Genomic DNA, 18,149 nt, shown 5'->3' on the forward strand with positions numbered 1-18,149 from the left:
CACATACGGAGGAAGAATGTACACTCATATACACACACACCCCATACTGGAGAGGAGAAAGTAGATACAGTCAGCACACATTTACAAGATGACTTGCTGTGTTTGTAAGACATTGTTGTATTCCTAGTTGTAGGATGAAAAACATTTAAAGAACAATGAAATGAAAAGATAAATTTATTTTGTTGAAAAATTGAAATTATATGAGAAATCTTAAAATAATGGAAGACTAGAAACTATATATGTAATTTAAAAACAATTGCAAAATGAATTTATTCTTCAATTATATTTTAACTAATTTTAAAAACAGCATCATGCTTGCTTATTAAATTCAGTTTCATTTTCAAATTACAGTTTCATTGATGGAGGAGAGCCAATTGGCTAACAAGCAATGTGATTATTCAAATAAATTAAAATCTTATGATTTCAAGCGTACAATGAATGAAGAAACTACTAAATGATATTATAAACCCCACATAATCAAGTACTTTCCATATATTCTTTATATTTTTTTATAGAAATAATATTTTTTCTAATTATTTATTATTTAACTTCATTAATTACATTGTATTTTGTGACACAATTACATAGATACTTGGGTTCTCCCCACCCCTCCCCAAACCCTCCCACCATGGTGGATTCCTCCACCTTGTTGCATAACCACAGCTCAAGTTCAGTTGAGATTCCCCCATTGCAAGCGTATACCAAACATAGAGTCCAGCATCTTATTGTCCAGTCAAGTTCAACGGCTTCTTAGGTATACCCTCTCTGGTCTGAAGACAGAGCCAGCAGAGTATCATCCCAGTCAATTGAAAGCTCCAACATACCATCAGCAAAAATTTACATCATTATGGAATTAATTGACATAGTAATGAGTAACCAATATGTTAAAGATAAATGCTAGTTCCCAGCCACCTTCTGTGACCACCTCACCTATACTTCAATTTTAGTTTATACACAACATATAACATTCAAAACATAACATGTTATACATAACATCATATCATCTTAAATTAAGGCAAACATGTGGTATTTAACCTTTTGTGATTGGCTCATTTCCCTTAGCATTATGGTTTCCAGTTTGGCCCATTTGGCCACAAAGAACTGCATTTTGTTTTTTTTAATAGCTGAGTAGTATTCCATGGAGTAGATGAACCATAGCTTTCTTATCCAATCCTCTGTTGATGGGCATTTTGGTTGCTTAACAAGCGATTTTTCTTTCAAAAAAGAGTTATAAAATTAATAGATCCTTCTGTTATGCTTTCTTAACCTCTGTCCTCTTCTTCTTGAGCTCATGATGGCATGGTGTTAACACTCTGCTGATTGCTTCAAACTGGAACAACTAATAAAACGTCAGCACATTCCAAGAATCTATTTGTTTGAGAATTCTGTTTTAGGACAGAACACGTTGGAGTTTAATGAGAACAGAAGGCAGAGGTGGGGCTGCTGGCTGTCCACCTCTGCTCTGCAGGACTGGCTCCTTGGTCCAGGTAAGCCAGACCTGACAAGCAGAGAGACAAAGAGTGCTGCACCTACTTGGCGCAGACCGGCTGGGAAGGGCACAAAAAACCACGCGGAATGACTGGCTTGCCAAATTCGCTCCGAAGTCTCAGGTTAGGTGGCTGGTCACAGCTGCACGAGTCCAGTTTTGAGAATATGGCCAACAGTGACAAAGTGCGCAGTGAAGAGGAGATGAAAAGTCACTTTCTCCCCAAGGTGATAAAAAGGGAAAGGAAAAAGATCTCGCTCAGTGCTCCCCCAAAGCCCTCTTCCTGTTTGGCTTCTTCCCATGGCTGCGAACATGGCTGCAGAAATCACAAGTCAAGCTCGTCCCTTACTAAGCCCTGAAGTGAGAAGAAGTCTGAAGAGTCAGCCAAAGAGAAACAGCTAAGCCAAGAAGGATGGAAAGGAAACCGTAGGATACCCAGCCAAAGGGCAAAAACGAAGCGTGAAAGAGGGGCCTGGAGGGCTCCAGGCTGGAGGAAGGGGACACTGAAGGAGATGGAGATGACAGTGAGGACTAAAAGGCTACCCTCTAAGCAGTCCTGAGGAGTGCGCAGGCAGTTGTCTGGCTGAGACTGAATTCACCAGAGACTCAGTGCTGGCTTCAGCATACAAAGCTACAGATTGTTGTGTTGCTGATAAGATTCCAAGAGGAGATCTTTTAGAGAAATACAAGTTGCAGCTTTTGCAGGACTCCCACATACAGCCAAATTTTGGTTTCTGATATGGAGTGCTCGTATATATTTAATAACTTCTTTTCATTCCTACCCTTATCTAAGGCAGCACAGCAAGCTTGTAGGAATTACTAACAATAATAAATTTTGGATTTTTTTAGGATGTTATGCTTTCTGCTTTAAAAAAAACTTTTGTTCCAATGAAATTATGTATGTAAAAAAAATTTTCAACGTGTCTATTTCAAAGATAGTTTCCTTAAGTTCATAGGTTTTTGATGATTATTGTTAAATATGAATCAAAAGTATTCTTTACTTAGCTGTCCTGATTAAAATTGAACAGACTTTGGAGACAATGTAATGAGCCCTCCAACACAAGTGAGAAAGAAACCTACATATCAGGGCCAGAACTTCCTTCCAGAAATGAATCTAGATATATGTGGTGCTCCCATTTTATTTATCTCAGGTAAAGACGAACGTAGGAAATTAGGAGATAAAGGGGTAGCGAAAAGAATGGAACAAATGGTGGATATTGTGAAATGAAGGGACGTTCATTCCTCTATTTGTGTGGGGAATGTTATTGTGGCCTTTTGTTCCTTTGTTTACTCATCTGTAGGGGGAGGACAACAGCAGAACAGGGCTGGATTTTAGGGTTAAACCAGGCAATGCATATCCTAAGTTTGAGCTATCTCATTCAAGCCTGTACTCAGAATTCAGTGAATATTTTGTTGGTATCATAACTGGTACTCATAAAAGTTTATATCAAAGATCTTGGAGATCAAACTTCCCAGAATCTGAGCACCAAAAATAGTAAGAAATGTCTATCCATTCAGAAATATTGGTGAAAATATTGAGGGTAAATTAATTAATGATAAAATATTGAAAACTGTTAAGCATTTTAATATTCTAGAATATGCATTCCTGATGTTTTTCTTATTTGCTTTCAAGGCAGCATGTTGATGACACAATCCATCATAGAAACAACTTCTGGTAGTGTTTGGTTAGCAAATATAAAAAACCTAAAACTAATAAAATATTTGTATTGATTTTTGCTGGGTTGTAAGAATGCAACAGAATGTCTCAGAAATTTAAATAATTGCCTTTTTTGGTTAAGATTCATTCATTTTTATTGCAAAGTCAGATTTATGGATAAAAGCAGAGAGAAAGAGGGAGAGACAGATCTCCCATCTGCTGATTCCCTCTCCAAATGGACACAGTGGCTAAAGCTGAGCCAATCCAAAGCCAGGAGCCTGGAGCTTCTTCCAAGTCTCCCAGTGGATGCAGGGTCCCAAGGCTTTGGGCCATCCTTTACTGCTTTCCCAGACCACAAGCAGGGAGCTGGAAGGGAAGTAGAGCAGAAGGGACAGGCACCCATATGGGATGCTCACACATGCAGAGTGAGGACTTTGGCCACTAGTCTGTCTCACCTGGCCCCTAAATAAGTCTTACCAAAACAAACAAACAAACAAACAAAAAAACCCCCAAAACACACATCTTCACTCTGGGAACTCTTGAAAAACATTTTCCCATATTTTTCCTTTAGTATTCTGTCACAAATACTTCTGAAACCTAGCTGTTAGCATTCTGCTAATGTTCATGTATTTTACTGGTGCACACAACTAGCAAAAGATCCTTGAGAATAACGTTGTGATGGAAAAAACAGCATATTTTCTGGAGTTATTAGGAAATTAGGAGTAAGATGGAACAGACAGCCGTGGAAGCATACACTCTTGTGACCAGGACAGAAGACAGATAAGTAAATAAGTAAATAAGTCAGAAAATACCCTAGAGTGACAATTCTTCAGCCTTACATACCTAGTAACTTGTGCTGTAGGCCTAGACTAACATAGTCAGAAGATGGTTTACAAATCCCACTGATTTAATAAAAACCTTTAGTAGGCAACTTCTTTTTGGAATTCAAACTAATTTTAGCTCCTTATGTTACAATGACTCCAAAATTAAGCAAAGTTCATTATAAGATAGGTGGTGGGATGTGCAGCCTTTTTATCTGTTGATTCTAAGGCCATGTTTCCATCTTTTCTCAGCAGCAGATCTGAACTGTCCTCTGGTCTCTATCCATGGGTTAAAACATTCCTCTTGCTCAAGGTTCTCCGGAGAGCTGCTTTGACTTCTTTGTTCCGTAAGCTGTAGATGATGGGATTGAATGTGGAGGTCACCACTGTGTAGAAAAGGGCTAGGAGTTTATCAACTCCTGGTGAATGGCTGGCCTTGGGCCTCAGGTAGGTGACAGAGCTTGAACCATAGAAGAGTGTTACTACAAGCAAGTGGGAAGAACAGGTGGAAAGAGCTTTGTGGCGGCCCTCTGGGGATGGCATGACAAGGACTGAAGCTAAAATTCTCCCATAGGAAGTAATGATTAGTAAAAATGGGCTGGAAATGCAGACAACTGCTACAACAAAGACTGCAGCCTCGTTATGGGACGTATCCCCACAGGCCAGTGCCAGGATAGGAGGGAGATCACAGAAAAAATGATCTATTTCACAAGGGCCACAGAAATTCAAGGAGAAAATGTAATTGGTCTGACCCAAGCCGACCAGGCATCCCACTCCCCAAGAAACCATTGCCAAGTGGGCACACACCCCACGGCTCATCCGTGTTGCGTAGTGTAATGGGGAGCATATGGCCATATAGCGGTCATAAGCCATGGCTGCCAAAAGACAGCACTCACTAATACCAAATAAGCTGAAGAAAAACATCTGTGTGGCACAGCCCTCGCGCGTGATTCCTCGAGCCTCTGTCACAAGGCTCTGCAGCATCTTGGGTATGACAGAGCACGTGTAACCAATCTCTAGGAGAGAGAGATTAGCCAGGAAGAAATACATGGGGGTGTGGAGGACGGAGTTGGTCCAGATGGCAAGGGCTATGAGAGCATTGCCCATCAAGGACACCAAGAACATGAGCAGGATGAGAGTAAACAGAAGGAAACACTGTGCAGGGACCTCAGAGAATTTGGCAAAAGCAAAGCGTTTGACGGACATGCTGTTGTCCTGCCACATGGAGCAGTTGAGGCTCATGACCTAGAAAAGAGAATTGGGAGACATCAGAAAACTTTACTTTAAGTGAGGGAAATGCATTATTATAATACCTGTAAAGAGCTTTATAAAGAGACAAACTTCTTATCTGAGATTCTAAAATTTAGAAAGTTCAGGAGTAACACTCATGCTCCTAACTTTTCAAATACTTATATTCCATGTTTACTATTTAGTTGATTTTTATAAATGTCAATAAGTCTGGGGGTCAGTGCCTTGGCATAGCAGGTTAATCCTTTGCCTGTGGGCAGACACTCCATATGAGCACTGGTTCAAATCCTGGCTGCTCCATTTTCTATCTGTGTTTCTGCTTATGACCTGGGAAATCAGTGGGCAATGGCCCAAAGCTTTGAGCCTGTGCACCGCTGTGGCAGATCTACGAGACGTTCCTGGCTCCTGGCTTTGAATCATCCCAGTTCCTGCCATGGCAGTAATTTGGGGAGCGAATCAGAAAATGGAAGATCCCCCCCCCTTTTGGTTTCTCCATCTCTCTTTGTAACTCTGTTCTCAAATAAAAATAAGTGTATATTTTTGAAAGTTACAAAATCATCAAGCATGACACGGAAAAATGATAACTGTGGCTCAATTCTAATGTTCAGTTAAGAATTGGCCGTTGAATACTTCCACCTAAATGTTTTACATGTATACCAATTTCTCTCCACTTCTCTTGACAGTGATTCATTTTCTTCACCCATTGATTCTCTGAGTGTTATTCCCAGACTTTGCCCATACTCTTATAGGTCTTGGGATTCAGTAATAAACAACACAAAATCTATGTGATTTAAATGTTAACAATGGAAAACATATATTTTTAAATTAATCATTAAATAAATCCTGCAATGCACAAAATAAATCCAAGCTATATGCTGGTGACTGATAAGTTCCAAATAGGTGGTCAGCAGCTTAAAGACTGGTGGCTCTTTAAAAAGTAGCAACAGGATAGGGACCTGTGGCATATGAATTGAGCCTTTGCCTGTGATGCTGGCATCCCATATGAGCACTGGATCATAGCCTGGCTGCTTCACTTCCCACCCAGCTTTCAGCTAATGACCTGGAAAAGAAGCAGAGAATGGCCCAAGTCCTTGGGCCCCTGTATCCGAGTAGGAGACTCTGAAGAATCTCCTGATTTTGGATTGGCTGAACTCCAGCCATTGCAGCCTTTTAGGGAGTGAGCCAGCAGATGGAAGATCTCTGTCTCTCCTTCTCTCTGTAACTCTGCTTTTCATATAAAAATAAATATTTTTAAAAGGAGCAACAGTAGTTGAGATATGACAGACAAGAGGAGACAGCCACACAGAGACTGTGCTGCAACCATTCTTAGCTGAGATGATTTCATCATCACAAGTATTTCAGCAGCTGGATATCATCTGCCATCTTTTCTCCACCAAAGAATTCCTTAACAAAAGAAGATGATCAATGCTGCCATAGGAAAGTCAGGATCCTGACAACAGATGAAATGTTCTCCATTACCTCTTATCCATGTGGATCACACATTACAGATACATTAAATTACTTCCATTGTTAAATACAGGCTTACTTGCAAATAGTTACATATTTATATGAATAGAATTTTCAAAAAGTGAGTCAAAATAAACTTTAATTTCATTTTATGCTTTTAGGTTTTATTTACCTTTTAAAATTTTAGCTCCCAAACATAAGGGGAAATATGTGGTACTTGTATTTCTGTGTTTGGTTTATTTTATTAAGTTTTTGAAAGATTTTTTTTTTACTAGTACTCAGTTTTCCACAGGGGCTTGCTTTTTGCTTCCCTGATTGTTCACTGAATGAATTGCCTTATGTAAGTTCAAGATTTTTTTAAATTATCTTTTTATTATTGTTTTATGATAGAGTTTCATAGGATCTGGGATTTCCTGTCCACCCATTGATTTTCCCTCTAGTATTACAATGGGTTATCCAAGTTCTAAGTTCAAGTTGAAGTTCCAGCACAGCTTTGTCTGTTCTCTGGAACTCTTCTTGACCTCCATTGTCCTCATACTGTTTAGTTACATCCCTCCATCCACACTACACCTGCTGTGATAGCAATCATACCTTGTCCATAAGGATTGCTTACTAATTTCTTTGAGAATAGATTCAGACACGAGCACACATACAGGGTGTGGAATTGTCCTCAATTATTTAATTTTTGCTTACTATTATGTTGATTTACCATCCTTTTATAAAAATCATTTTAGGTGTAGGGATGTGTCTCCTTGCCCTCCTCTTTCTCCCTCTTCCTTCCTCTCCACTTTCCTCTCCCTCTATTTCCCTCCCTATTATTACAATACTATATTCCTTGAGTACATCACAAGTTTAACATTCTGCTATTTAAGTACATCATGGAATTGCAGACATAGACAAAGATAGAAAATCTAGTATCATATTGTCAAAGTCTGTTTACAGTTTCACTAATAGTCCACCCTTTATTAGGGAGTAGAGATGACTACTACAAGATATCATCACTTCCCAGTATGCTAGTCTCCACTATACATTTTATCTATGAGACTACATGTATGTACATATTTAACAATGAATATATGTTCATGCAACACATAAGTTTAATGATAAGCTTTATACTGGCTGCCTAAAAGTCTCAAATCAGTTGTTCATTTTCACACTTTAATTCACTGTCTTCCACCACCCTCTAATTGTAAGACATCAGCTGTGTCACATACCTTTAATCATATTTGAGAAGAAACAGCAGATGGCCATTGCTTCTCATAGTCCACTCCCTGATCTTCTCCACAGTGTTTCTTCTAACTACCAAATTCTAGAGGTTGTAAATCTGCCCCATCCTCACCTCTAACATTGTGCATTGAGAAGCCTTTGTTGCACTCAGAGACCATGTCTGATTTGAGGAAGGTTGTTTGTCCTAGAAGAGAATATCACTTTTCTTCTAGCCATGCCCTCAGCGACACACACTGTGTGTGTACACAGGCATAGAAGGTGTTCTGGTTGCATGATGATTATATTGAATCTTCTTATTGCATGTAAAATGATGGATTAGAAATATATTTCAATTCTCTATGTTCTGCCTCCTTATTCTGCCCCTCTCCCTAAGGGATGTATGTTTTCTTCTCACTAGAGAGTTTCAGGAAGGAATTATATCTCTCTAGAGTCATCTTGGACAGATCTGCCTGATTTGCAGGCAATTGTTGTTGCTAACATTTTGGAAGTAAAAGAAGTTGATGTAAAAGACAGATGAATCAACAGTTTTATGTATGACAACCTGTAGCATCAGTCACCACTGTCATTGGTTGTATATATAATATAGTATAAACTAAAGTGAAATGTATTTTGTAAACAATTATATGAAGACCTTAAGCTATTATTAAAAGCATTCGTACTTTAATTATTGCCTAAATTAAACATTGTTATCCTCAAAAAAGTTATTAAAACTAAACAACCATTACCTCATATTATGTTGAGGCTAATGTTTATTCTAGTTATTATAAAACATACACATTAATAACTGTAAGACTTTGTCACATATAAGAACTAGCTAAGATACTAATGCCCACTGTTATTTTTTAAAAATGTTGATGCGGTTTGACTTAACAGAGGAATGAGTTGTTAAGAATCAAAGCTTCCCATATGGATTGTCCCTTCCATATGCACCTGCCTGCCCTTTGACCTTGCACCATGAAATGAAACAGTGTCAGGATCCTCGTGAGAAGCTGATCAGGTGTTGGTGCCATGCTCCTTTAGTTCCTAGATTCCAGAATTGTGAAACCAGTAGATTTTTTTATTAAAATATTTTTTATCTTAAAGGCAGATTTACAAAGACAAGCAAAGACAGAGAGATCTTCCATTTACTGGATTACTTTTCGAATGGACACACCAGCTGAAGTTGAGCTGATCTGGGAACCAAGAGTTTGTTCTGGGTCTCTCATGTGGTGACATGGGCCCCAGAGACTTGAATCATTCTCCACCACCTTCCCTGGCCACAAGCAGAGTGTTGAATCAAACGTTGAGTAGCTGGGATTTGAACCTGTGTCTATATGGGATGCAAGTAGCACAGATGAAGAATTAGCTGACTATAACACCAAGCCAGTTCTGACCAGAGTGGATGCTCACTCTGGATAAGGGATTGAATATGAGCTAATATTATGTTGTTTAGCTGCTATGAAGGCAAAGGGGGAATGGTAGGGAAGAGGAACATGTCATTTATATAGAAAAAAAAAAAACCTTAACAAAGTTTCCTTAAATGAAAAACACCCCTTGACACAGTTCCCTAAAATGTAAAAACACAATGATTTTCTTATAATTCCGTGTAAAACCCTTACCAAATCTTCACCAGTTCAATGAAGTCATACATGCAATGTTACCTGAGGTGCTTAGTATGATTGTATCAGAAAGAGTGACATCATCAAGATGGCAGATAAACATGTTCCAACTCTTATCCTCCAACAACAATATTGATCTGAGTACTTGTTGAGAGCCTCAGGATCTAGTTGAGGTTCTGAAATACAGATGAAGCAAATGGCCTGATAGTAGATGTATTGAAGAGGGTGAGAAGTGTTCCATTTGATGTGCACTGCTTCTCCACTAGCCAAGATGGTGGTGACAAGCCAGCCCCTCTACCCCTGACGTCAGAGTTCTTTCAATAGTGTTAACAACAATAAAATGATGTTTGGCTTCCCCAGCAGCAGGAAGTGATGCTCAGAGTCCTACTCATGTTTCCTTTCACCTAGAATGCTGAAGATTGTGGCTGAGTCCTCTGAAATCAGAACAGAAATACAGAGCAACTGGTGTGTTGTTTTTGATAATCAACCACAGGTCCTGCTAACCAGCTTCTGGACTTCACTGTCATGGAGTATCTATGTTCAAGGTTTTGTCTCTGATGCAAGAAGGAATTTGAGGCTGAGTTGCACATACAGGTTAGCAGAGAAGTAAGATTTTTCTGCATGCAAAGCAAAAGATACTCTTGATAGAATGTGTGGGCATGCTTACTGGAGCTACACGAGAGGTTCAGGGCATCCCTTTGTATAAAGTGGAGAGTCTGGGGGTGTGCTTTAATTGTGCTTGGGGTGCAGCTTTAGTACCACAAATTCACCCCCCCCTCTTTTTTTAGATCTAGGAAAGGGTCATGGAATTAGGTGTATGATAGGAGTGGGAGTGTTGGTCATGGGAATTTTATTATATGATATGATAATTATCTAATAGCACAGGAATATAGCCAGCAACCATGTTTGGCAATATTTAACGGCATGAGAGAGTGGGAAACTGAAGACTGTGCTTTTTCACTACACAAAAAAGGAAAAGGTGGGGCGGTTCAAAGAGGGTTTCACAGAGGGGCTGGCAACCTCCCTTCCTGCTTAATATCTACCTCTCTGCCTGTAACGTCACCATGAGGCCGGCCAAGATTCTCTGCTAGGATTTGCTTGATGACTCCCTGAACTGGCTGATGTGCTCTACCTGCACCAAGTACTTTGTAAAGAGTGCCCAGTAAATCCCTAAAAAATTGTGTTTATCTTTTCAAACAGCCAGCATTTTGTTTCAACAATATTCTCTATTTTGGTGCACACTGAAACTGCTGGTTCTTCAATCTTGGACATCCCAGATTGAAAAGTTTCTGTTGTTGGTTACCTAGCCTGTGCTGTATCATTGTAGTAGCCCAAATAGAGTAACATCATGATATTACTAAACATCTTTCATTTTCCAGATATTTCTGTCAAAGGTGCATGTGTTAATAGCATACACAATTGAGATGATTATCTTTTAATATTCAGATATTTGGAAGGCAAGAGAGCAAAAAGAGAGGGAGAGGAAATCTTTCATCCATTGATTGGTTCTTCACATGGACACAACAGCTGAGGCTGAGATATGCAAACACATGAGCAAGGACTCCATTTGTGTCTCACACATGGATGGCAGGGACTCAAGCACTTGAGCCATCATCTGCTGCATCCAAGCTGCATTACCTGGGGACCAGAGAAGAAGCAGAGCACTCAGAACATGAAGTAACACTCCTTCTGGGATGTGAGTGTGTGAAGCAGCAGCTTAACACGCTGTGCCACACCATCCACAATGTTTTAACTACTTTCAGTTTGCTTCTAGATAACACATAATCAACTAAGTCTAGTTTTACTATCTTCTCCAACTTACATGAGAAATCCTTCTCTCATGTAAGTTGGAGAAGACAGTATTTTGTAAGTCTGAATCCTTTTTCACGTAATTGGTAGCTACACTCCATTAAATCGAATACTTTGTGGGTTTACAACTAACGATTAACAAATAAAGTCTTTAGGGGCCAGTGCAGTGGCACAGTGAACCAATCCTTTGCTTACAGCACCAGCATCCCATGTGGGCATCGGTTCCAGTCCTGGCTGTTCTGCTTCTCATCGAGCTCCCTGCTAACAGGCCTGGAAAAAAGTGGAGGTGGTCCAACAAGATAGTAGCTATAAACAAGCCTTAAATAACTATGTGGGCCCTGTACCCAGATGGGAGACCTGAAAGAAGCTCCTGGCTCCTGGATTCAGATTGGCTCAGCTCTAGCCATTGTGGTCAATTTTAAACCAGCACATGGAGAATCTCTCTCTGTCTTTCCTTCTCTTTGTGAGTCTGCCTTTTAAATAAAAATATTTTTAAAGTAAATTATATCATTATAAGATACATAAATATATGACAAATGTGGATGTTTATCTGACCTAATAATTTCACATATTTCTGAAGTCTATTGTGATGCTTCAATACTTATATAAACTTTTATGATTAGAGCAGGGTAATTGCATATCAATCAGCTCAGACATTGAATATTTCCTTTTGCTGGGGACATTCAAATTACTTGGCATTAGCCATTTTTTTTTTGAGACGCACAATCCATGGATCTTAACCTTAGTCACCTTTTTGTGCTACAGAACATTGGAAGTTATCGCTTCTACCCTACAGCACTTCTGCAACCATTAATCATCCTCTCCATCCCCACCTCCCCTTCTCTTCCAAGATTCTGTCTGATAACCACTATCTTCTACAAGATAACATTTTCACTTCCACATAGGTAAGAACATATGGAATCTGTCTTTGCCTTAGGCTGCATAATATAATGTCTGTAAATTCCATTCATGTTCTTGCAATTGGCAGCATCTCATTCTCTCCTGTTGCTGAACAGTATTCCATTGTAGACATAGGCTATACTTCCTTTATGTCTTCAGCAAATTATGGGAACATAGATTGGTTCTATATCTTAACTACTTTGTGAAGAGTGGTATTTAGAATAGCTGGTTTTGTTTGTTTTAATGAGAGAAGGAGAAAGAAAGAAAGAAAAAGCAAGCAAGAAAGCAAGAAAGAAAAAAGAAAGAAAGGAAGAAAGCAAGCAAGCAAGAAAGCAAGAAAGCAAGAAAGAAGAAAGAAAGAAAGAAAGGTAGGTTCCCCGATGTACCGTTTCTTTCTTCCCAATGTCTGAAACAGCCAGGGCTGTGTCAGGCTGAAGTGAGAAGTCTGAAACTCACTCATGTGAGTGATGGGGACTCAACCACTTGAGCCATCACCTGCCACTTGCAAGCACGCACATGGGCAAGAAGCTAAAACTGGGTGTAGAGCTGAGACTACAACCAAGACACTCCAGTGGGGGCTGCACGTGTCCTAAGAGGTGTCCTAACTGCTTTACCAAATGTCCACTCCATACATCTCTGGTATTAAAGGCTTGTTTCTGACATGATCTCATAAATCTCACCCTTTTGTCCTGTTTAGCAACAATTCTAACAATTGTTAGTCAATAAGCTATTTTGTATCCAAATGGCTTGAGGACATTTTGGAATACATCTAAGAGTTTTTATTAGACTGAAACACTCTGCAAGTTTCTCGCAAGTGTATATTCCAAGTATCTCACTTACACAACCAGAGAACATTTTGAACAACCCTGGCTAAATGTTTATTGCCAAATCTTCTGCTGCAAGCCCATATTTGAAAATCTGTTTTAGTGCCATGCTTTGGTTTGGGATAAACATCTTTTGTTTAGAGGATCTTTATAATCATCCTTAAATATTTCTATTGGGTATTTTAAAATAAAAATAACAGTGATAATTCCACGTCAACCATGCCTTTACTTTGCTCAGGGTAGGATCTTTAGTTTTACTGCATTAAGGGTTTATTTCAGTATGTGAGTTGAGGGATTGACAATCTTTTAGATTAAATAATTTTTTGGTGATTTTCCCCACAAATTTCCCTGGGAGCCCATTACTCTTGGTCACTTTTGTACCTGCTGCTAATTGCTCTATGAGGAATAGCAAGTTCCCAAAGTACTTGTTTGGGTCCGTTATCACTTCTCAAGAAAGTAGCAATAATTTCAGACTTCAGGCTCTAGAACTAGGTGCAGGTGTCTGGGACTTGCCTTGGAATCACATAGTCATTTCTAGAAACTTGAGGTGTGGGAAAGCTTATTCATAAGCAGCCTCATTCTGGCTTATAAAATCAGAAGAGTAAAAGGACAAAATATCCAGAGGTGAGAACTGAACCTTTTCTTTTTCCTATCTACCCTATTACACTTTTTTTCCCTTCAAGGAAAACATAAATTATTATTCACTTCAGTTGCTTGAGTCAGCCTTCTTCAAATTCACTCCAGCCAATAACTCGCCTAGCTTTCTTGCCTACTTTTCCTAACAGCTTTTATTTCCGAATGATGTAAAAGATTTACTCTTACTGTTTTAGAAGTCTTATTTGAGATCGATAATATTTTTGTAACTCCCTGAATAATGTGCATTCAGGAAGATAGAAATTAAAGAAATTTTTAAAGGGGTATTTTCCTGACAGTGGAGTATCATTTTCATTCTTAATTTACAAAATTCTGACATACTTTATAAATATGTAAAACCTATAAAGTTTTAATATTATTTTACAAATTCTAAAATTATACAATTCACTTACAATTATACACATTAATGTACCAAAGATAAGAATTCATTCTCATGAAACAATAGTTTTAGTTAAACGCATTACTGAGCCAGACTATTAATGTTTGTATATGTATAGGGAACTTTAAAATATTTGTGGAAAATGGATTTTAAATGAGTTTATTTTGGTGCAGTTTTTGGAGAATCCAGTTTTCTCATAATATGGATTTTCATGAACTTTTGAAGATGTCTCACTTGAATATATGTCTATATACTTATATGGCATGTATTATTTTTCCTATGACTGTCATGATTCAATTTCCCTCAAAGTGATTTGAATTAAAAATAACCTATTTGTGTTGCTTAAAATATAAGAAGCAGTAAGTTATTATGCTTACAGATTCTGTTTGCCTGAGAGCAAATCATTTAATGGAACTCTGCTGAATTTAATAGATATGGACTTGATAAGTGTGTTTGATGAAAAATTTGGAGACACATAGCTGTCACTTTGAAAACAAATCCCTATTGTTTCTGGGACGTGTACATTTTCAAAAGCAAGCCACCATAATTTTAAAGATATTAGAATTTTTTGATGAAGTAGTGAGAAAAAGATACAGAGAAGGAGCAGTGTGTGTCTTTTAGAGCAACAATCTGTATGTTAATGAATATAACACACATGTCAGATTGCTGGTTGTTTAATATATCTTGCAAAGACATTTTTGTTAATTAAAGCAGATATACAAGGAACAAAGCAATTTAATACAATGAACAAAGGCTCAAAGTTGCTTGAAATGCATTTATTTATTGTCTACTTTGTTCAGAAAGAGGCTTGTGTGTCAAGTATAACAAATATAAGAGAAATATTTGCAACTTGTAAAAGATTTCTTTCCACTTTAGCACACTGGCATGCTCAGTGGAACAGGCCCCTATGTAAATTGCCACACTCTTGCAAATAAAGTAATTCAGGCCTTCAGAAGAGGATTGTTTAGCAGGGAGAAGCTGAGCTCTTGTAAAATGTTGACCCAAAGATAAATTTCACTGGGGCAGCAGAATTTGATGATAGTAGAGGAAACTTTAGTCATAGAGAATGAGACAGGATTGGCCAAAGGATTTCGCCAAGAAGTTGAAACTTTGAACAAAGTAGTAAAGGGACTTTCAAGCAACTTCTGTTGGAAGAAAATTTGGAATGTAGAAAACGGAGCTAAAATTGTGAAGAACTTTGAGTAGTAAGATTTGTGAATTTTATACCACAGTAAGATGGAAAAAGATAATGAAAATATACCATAGATTTCTCTACTAAAAATTAGAAGATAGGATTTTGGATTCTTTCACCATGAAGAAATGTTACATACTTGAACAGGTAGATATACTTACCCTGATTGGATATGATATATATATGTATAGAAATAAAACCATCACACTATAACTAACAAATATATACACAAATTCTGTCCATTTTTATAAGCATATGTTTTTTAAAAGATATTTTTTATTTTTTATTGGAAAGGCAGATATACAGAAATAAGGAGAGACAGAAAGATCTTCTATCTGCTGATTCACTTCCTAAGTGGCCGTAGTGTCAGAGCTGAGCTGATCTGATGTCAGGAGCCAGGAGCTTCTTCATGGTTTCCCACGTGAATGCAGGGTCCCAGGGATTTGGCCCATACTCTATTGCAACCCAGGCCAAAAGCAAGGGGCTGGAAGGGAAGTGGAGCTGCTGGGATACAAACCGGTGCCTGTAAGGTATCCAAGCACATGCAAGATGCGGATTTAATCACTGGGCTATTGTGCTTGTCTGGTCAAATATTTTTAAATGAAAAAATTCAAGACATACAAGGAAAATAAAAATAAAGCTGTGACATTAAATCAAAACACAAATAGTTGGTCATTTCACATTTTAAGAAAAATGTTGAGAGGCTTATGTTGTGGTGCAGCAGGTAGAGCCACTGCCTGCAAGGTCAATGTGTGCAGTCCATTTGGGTACTGGTTCCAGTCATGGCTGTCTCACTTCTGTTTCAGCTTCCTGCTAATAGTTTGGAAAAGCACCTGAAGTGGCCCAAGTGCTTGGGCCCATATGGGAGACCTGGATAAAATTCTTGATTCCTGGCTTCAGCTCCTGGCTGTAGCAGCCTTTTGGGGAAAGAATAGGCAGGTGGAAGATTTCTGTGTGTCTCTTGCTGTCTGTAACTCTTTCACGTAAATCAATGAATCTTTAAAAAAAACAACTAATATATATGTATAAATTGATTAAATTATCTTTGTACTTCTATATTAATCTCATGAGACATGCACACATCAAGATAAAATATTGAAATAATCATGTAAAATATCTTTTTAAAAACGTATCTGACCTTCATGAGGTAATTTATTGTAACAGACAAAATAACTGTAAAAGCGTCTGTCAATTCGACATACCTCCTCAAAGAAGTGCTGCTGATGAAGAAGAGGATCTATTTCAGGAAAAAATGAAATGATTTAGAAAAAGGAGATATCATACATTACTGATCACTTCTGGTATCGTCTGTTTGAGGTTACCACATCTTTTAGCAGGCTTTGCAATTTTTATATACTTTCACTTTCCCCGAGGAGACAAATAGAATTGCTCTCTTTCTCTCCTTCCCATCATCCCTCATTCCAAATTCTCTTCCCTTGTACCTTGTCCATCACACACCCTTTCCTCATTTTGAACATCAGTTTCTCTTAAGTGTACTTCTGACTCTCATCACATCCCACTAACGCATGTGTATTTTTTTTTCTCCATCTTCTTCATGAGTAGTAAGGTAATGAAGATAGTTAATCACAGCTTGGGAGATGATTTCATACTGGTCGGCTTCTCTGGTCAGCCAGAGCTTGAGAAGATTCTCTTTGTGGTTGTACTCATCTCTTACCTTCTGACACTGGTAGGCAACACGGCCATTATCCTGGTGTCCTGTCTGGATTCCATGCTCCACACCCCCATGTATTACTTTCTTACCAACCTCTCCTTTGTTGACCTCTGCTTTACCACCAGCATCGTTCCCCAGTTGTTGTGGAACCTCCGAGGCCCAGCCAAGACCATTACACCCATAGGCTGTGCCATTCAGCTCTATGTGTCCCTGGCACTGGGATCCACTGAATGCGTTCTCCTAGCAGTGATGGCGTTTGATCGTTATGCTGCCGTTTGCCGCCCACTCCATTATGCCACAGTCATGCACCCACGACTTTGTCAGTCGCTCGCAGGAATGGCGTGGCTGAGTGGAGTAGGCAACACACTGATTCAGGGAACTATCACCCTTCGACTCCCTCGCTGTGGAAACAACAGGATCTACCACTTTATTTGTGAAGTGCCTGCCATGATTAAGTTGGCGTGTGTAGATATTCATGCCAATGAGGTCCAGCTCTTCGTGGCATCCTTGGTATTGCTCCTCCTCCCCCTGGCACTCATCTTGGTCTCATATGGGCACATTGTTCAAGCAGTGCTGAGGATCCGGTCTGCTCAAGCCTGGCAGAAAGCCCTTGGAACCTGTGGGTCCCACCTGCTGGTAGTAACACTTTTCTATGGGACCATTACAGCTGTCTATATCCAGCCCAACAGCTCCTACGCCCACAATCAAGGAAAGTTCATCACCCTTCTCTACACTGTGGTCACACCTACTCTCAACCCTCTCATTTACACCTTGAGAAACAAAGATGTGAAGGGAGCTTTGAAAAGGCTGGTGAGAAGAGAGAAGAGCATGGGAGCTGGTTCAGCTGTCAGGAGGTAGAGGGACAAACTGGCCTAAACTGGTGGTCCTGATGGAAACATAGCAGAAGTCATTACTCAAAGGCAGCCTGACGGGCCCAGTGCAGTGGCCTAGTGGCTAGAATCCTCGCCTTGAGTGTGCTGGGATCCCATATTGGTGCTGGTTCTGGTTCCGGTGGCCCCCCGCTTCCCATCCAAGCATCTCCCTGCTTGTGGCCTGGAAGGTAGCTGAGGAAAGCCCAAGGCCTTGGGATCCTGCACCCATGTGAGAGACCTGGAAGAGGTTCCTGGATCCTGGCTTCAGATCAGCGCAGCACTGACATCGGACAGAAGATCTCCCTGTCTGTCTCTCCTCCTCTCTGTATTTCTGACTTAAAAA

The 18,149-nt window shown here is 39.3% G+C and overlaps 2 protein-coding genes across 2 annotated transcripts; one reads left to right on the forward strand and one right to left on the reverse strand.

Moving 5' to 3' along the window:
- Positions 1-4,243: 4,243 nt before the first annotated feature.
- LOC131481394 (olfactory receptor 10A2-like) lies at positions 4,244-5,206 on the reverse strand. The gene is made up of 2 exons (XM_058670089.1): positions 4,867-5,206; positions 4,244-4,446 (listed from the first exon to the last, which is right to left on the reverse strand). The coding sequence occupies exons 1-2, from the start codon at positions 5,204-5,206 to the stop codon at positions 4,244-4,246; spliced, it is 543 nt and encodes a 180-aa protein (XP_058526072.1).
- A 6,643-nt stretch (positions 5,207-11,849) lies between these two features.
- LOC101522172 (olfactory receptor 2G3-like) lies at positions 11,850-17,792 on the forward strand. Its single transcript, XM_058670096.1, has 2 exons — positions 11,850-11,857; positions 16,826-17,792. Exons 1-2 carry the CDS (start codon positions 11,850-11,852, stop codon positions 17,790-17,792), a joined length of 975 nt encoding a protein of 324 aa, XP_058526079.1.
- Positions 17,793-18,149: the final 357 nt, after the last annotated feature.

The sequence above is a fragment of the Ochotona princeps genome, chromosome 1 (assembly GCF_030435755.1).
Source record: "Ochotona princeps isolate mOchPri1 chromosome 1, mOchPri1.hap1, whole genome shotgun sequence".
Taxonomy (NCBI): Eukaryota; Metazoa; Chordata; class Mammalia; order Lagomorpha; family Ochotonidae; genus Ochotona; species Ochotona princeps.

Bases quoted from the DNA above. Each gene is read 5' to 3' on its own strand.
- LOC131481394 (XM_058670089.1), bottom strand. From the start codon at position 5,206: ATGAGCCTCAACTGCTCCATGTGGCAGGACAACAGCATGTCCGTCAAA. The intron at 4,447-4,866 runs GTATTAGTGAGT...ACTTGCTTGTAG, and splicing joins GTTTTTCTTCAGCTTATTTG to TAACACTCTTCTATGGTTCA.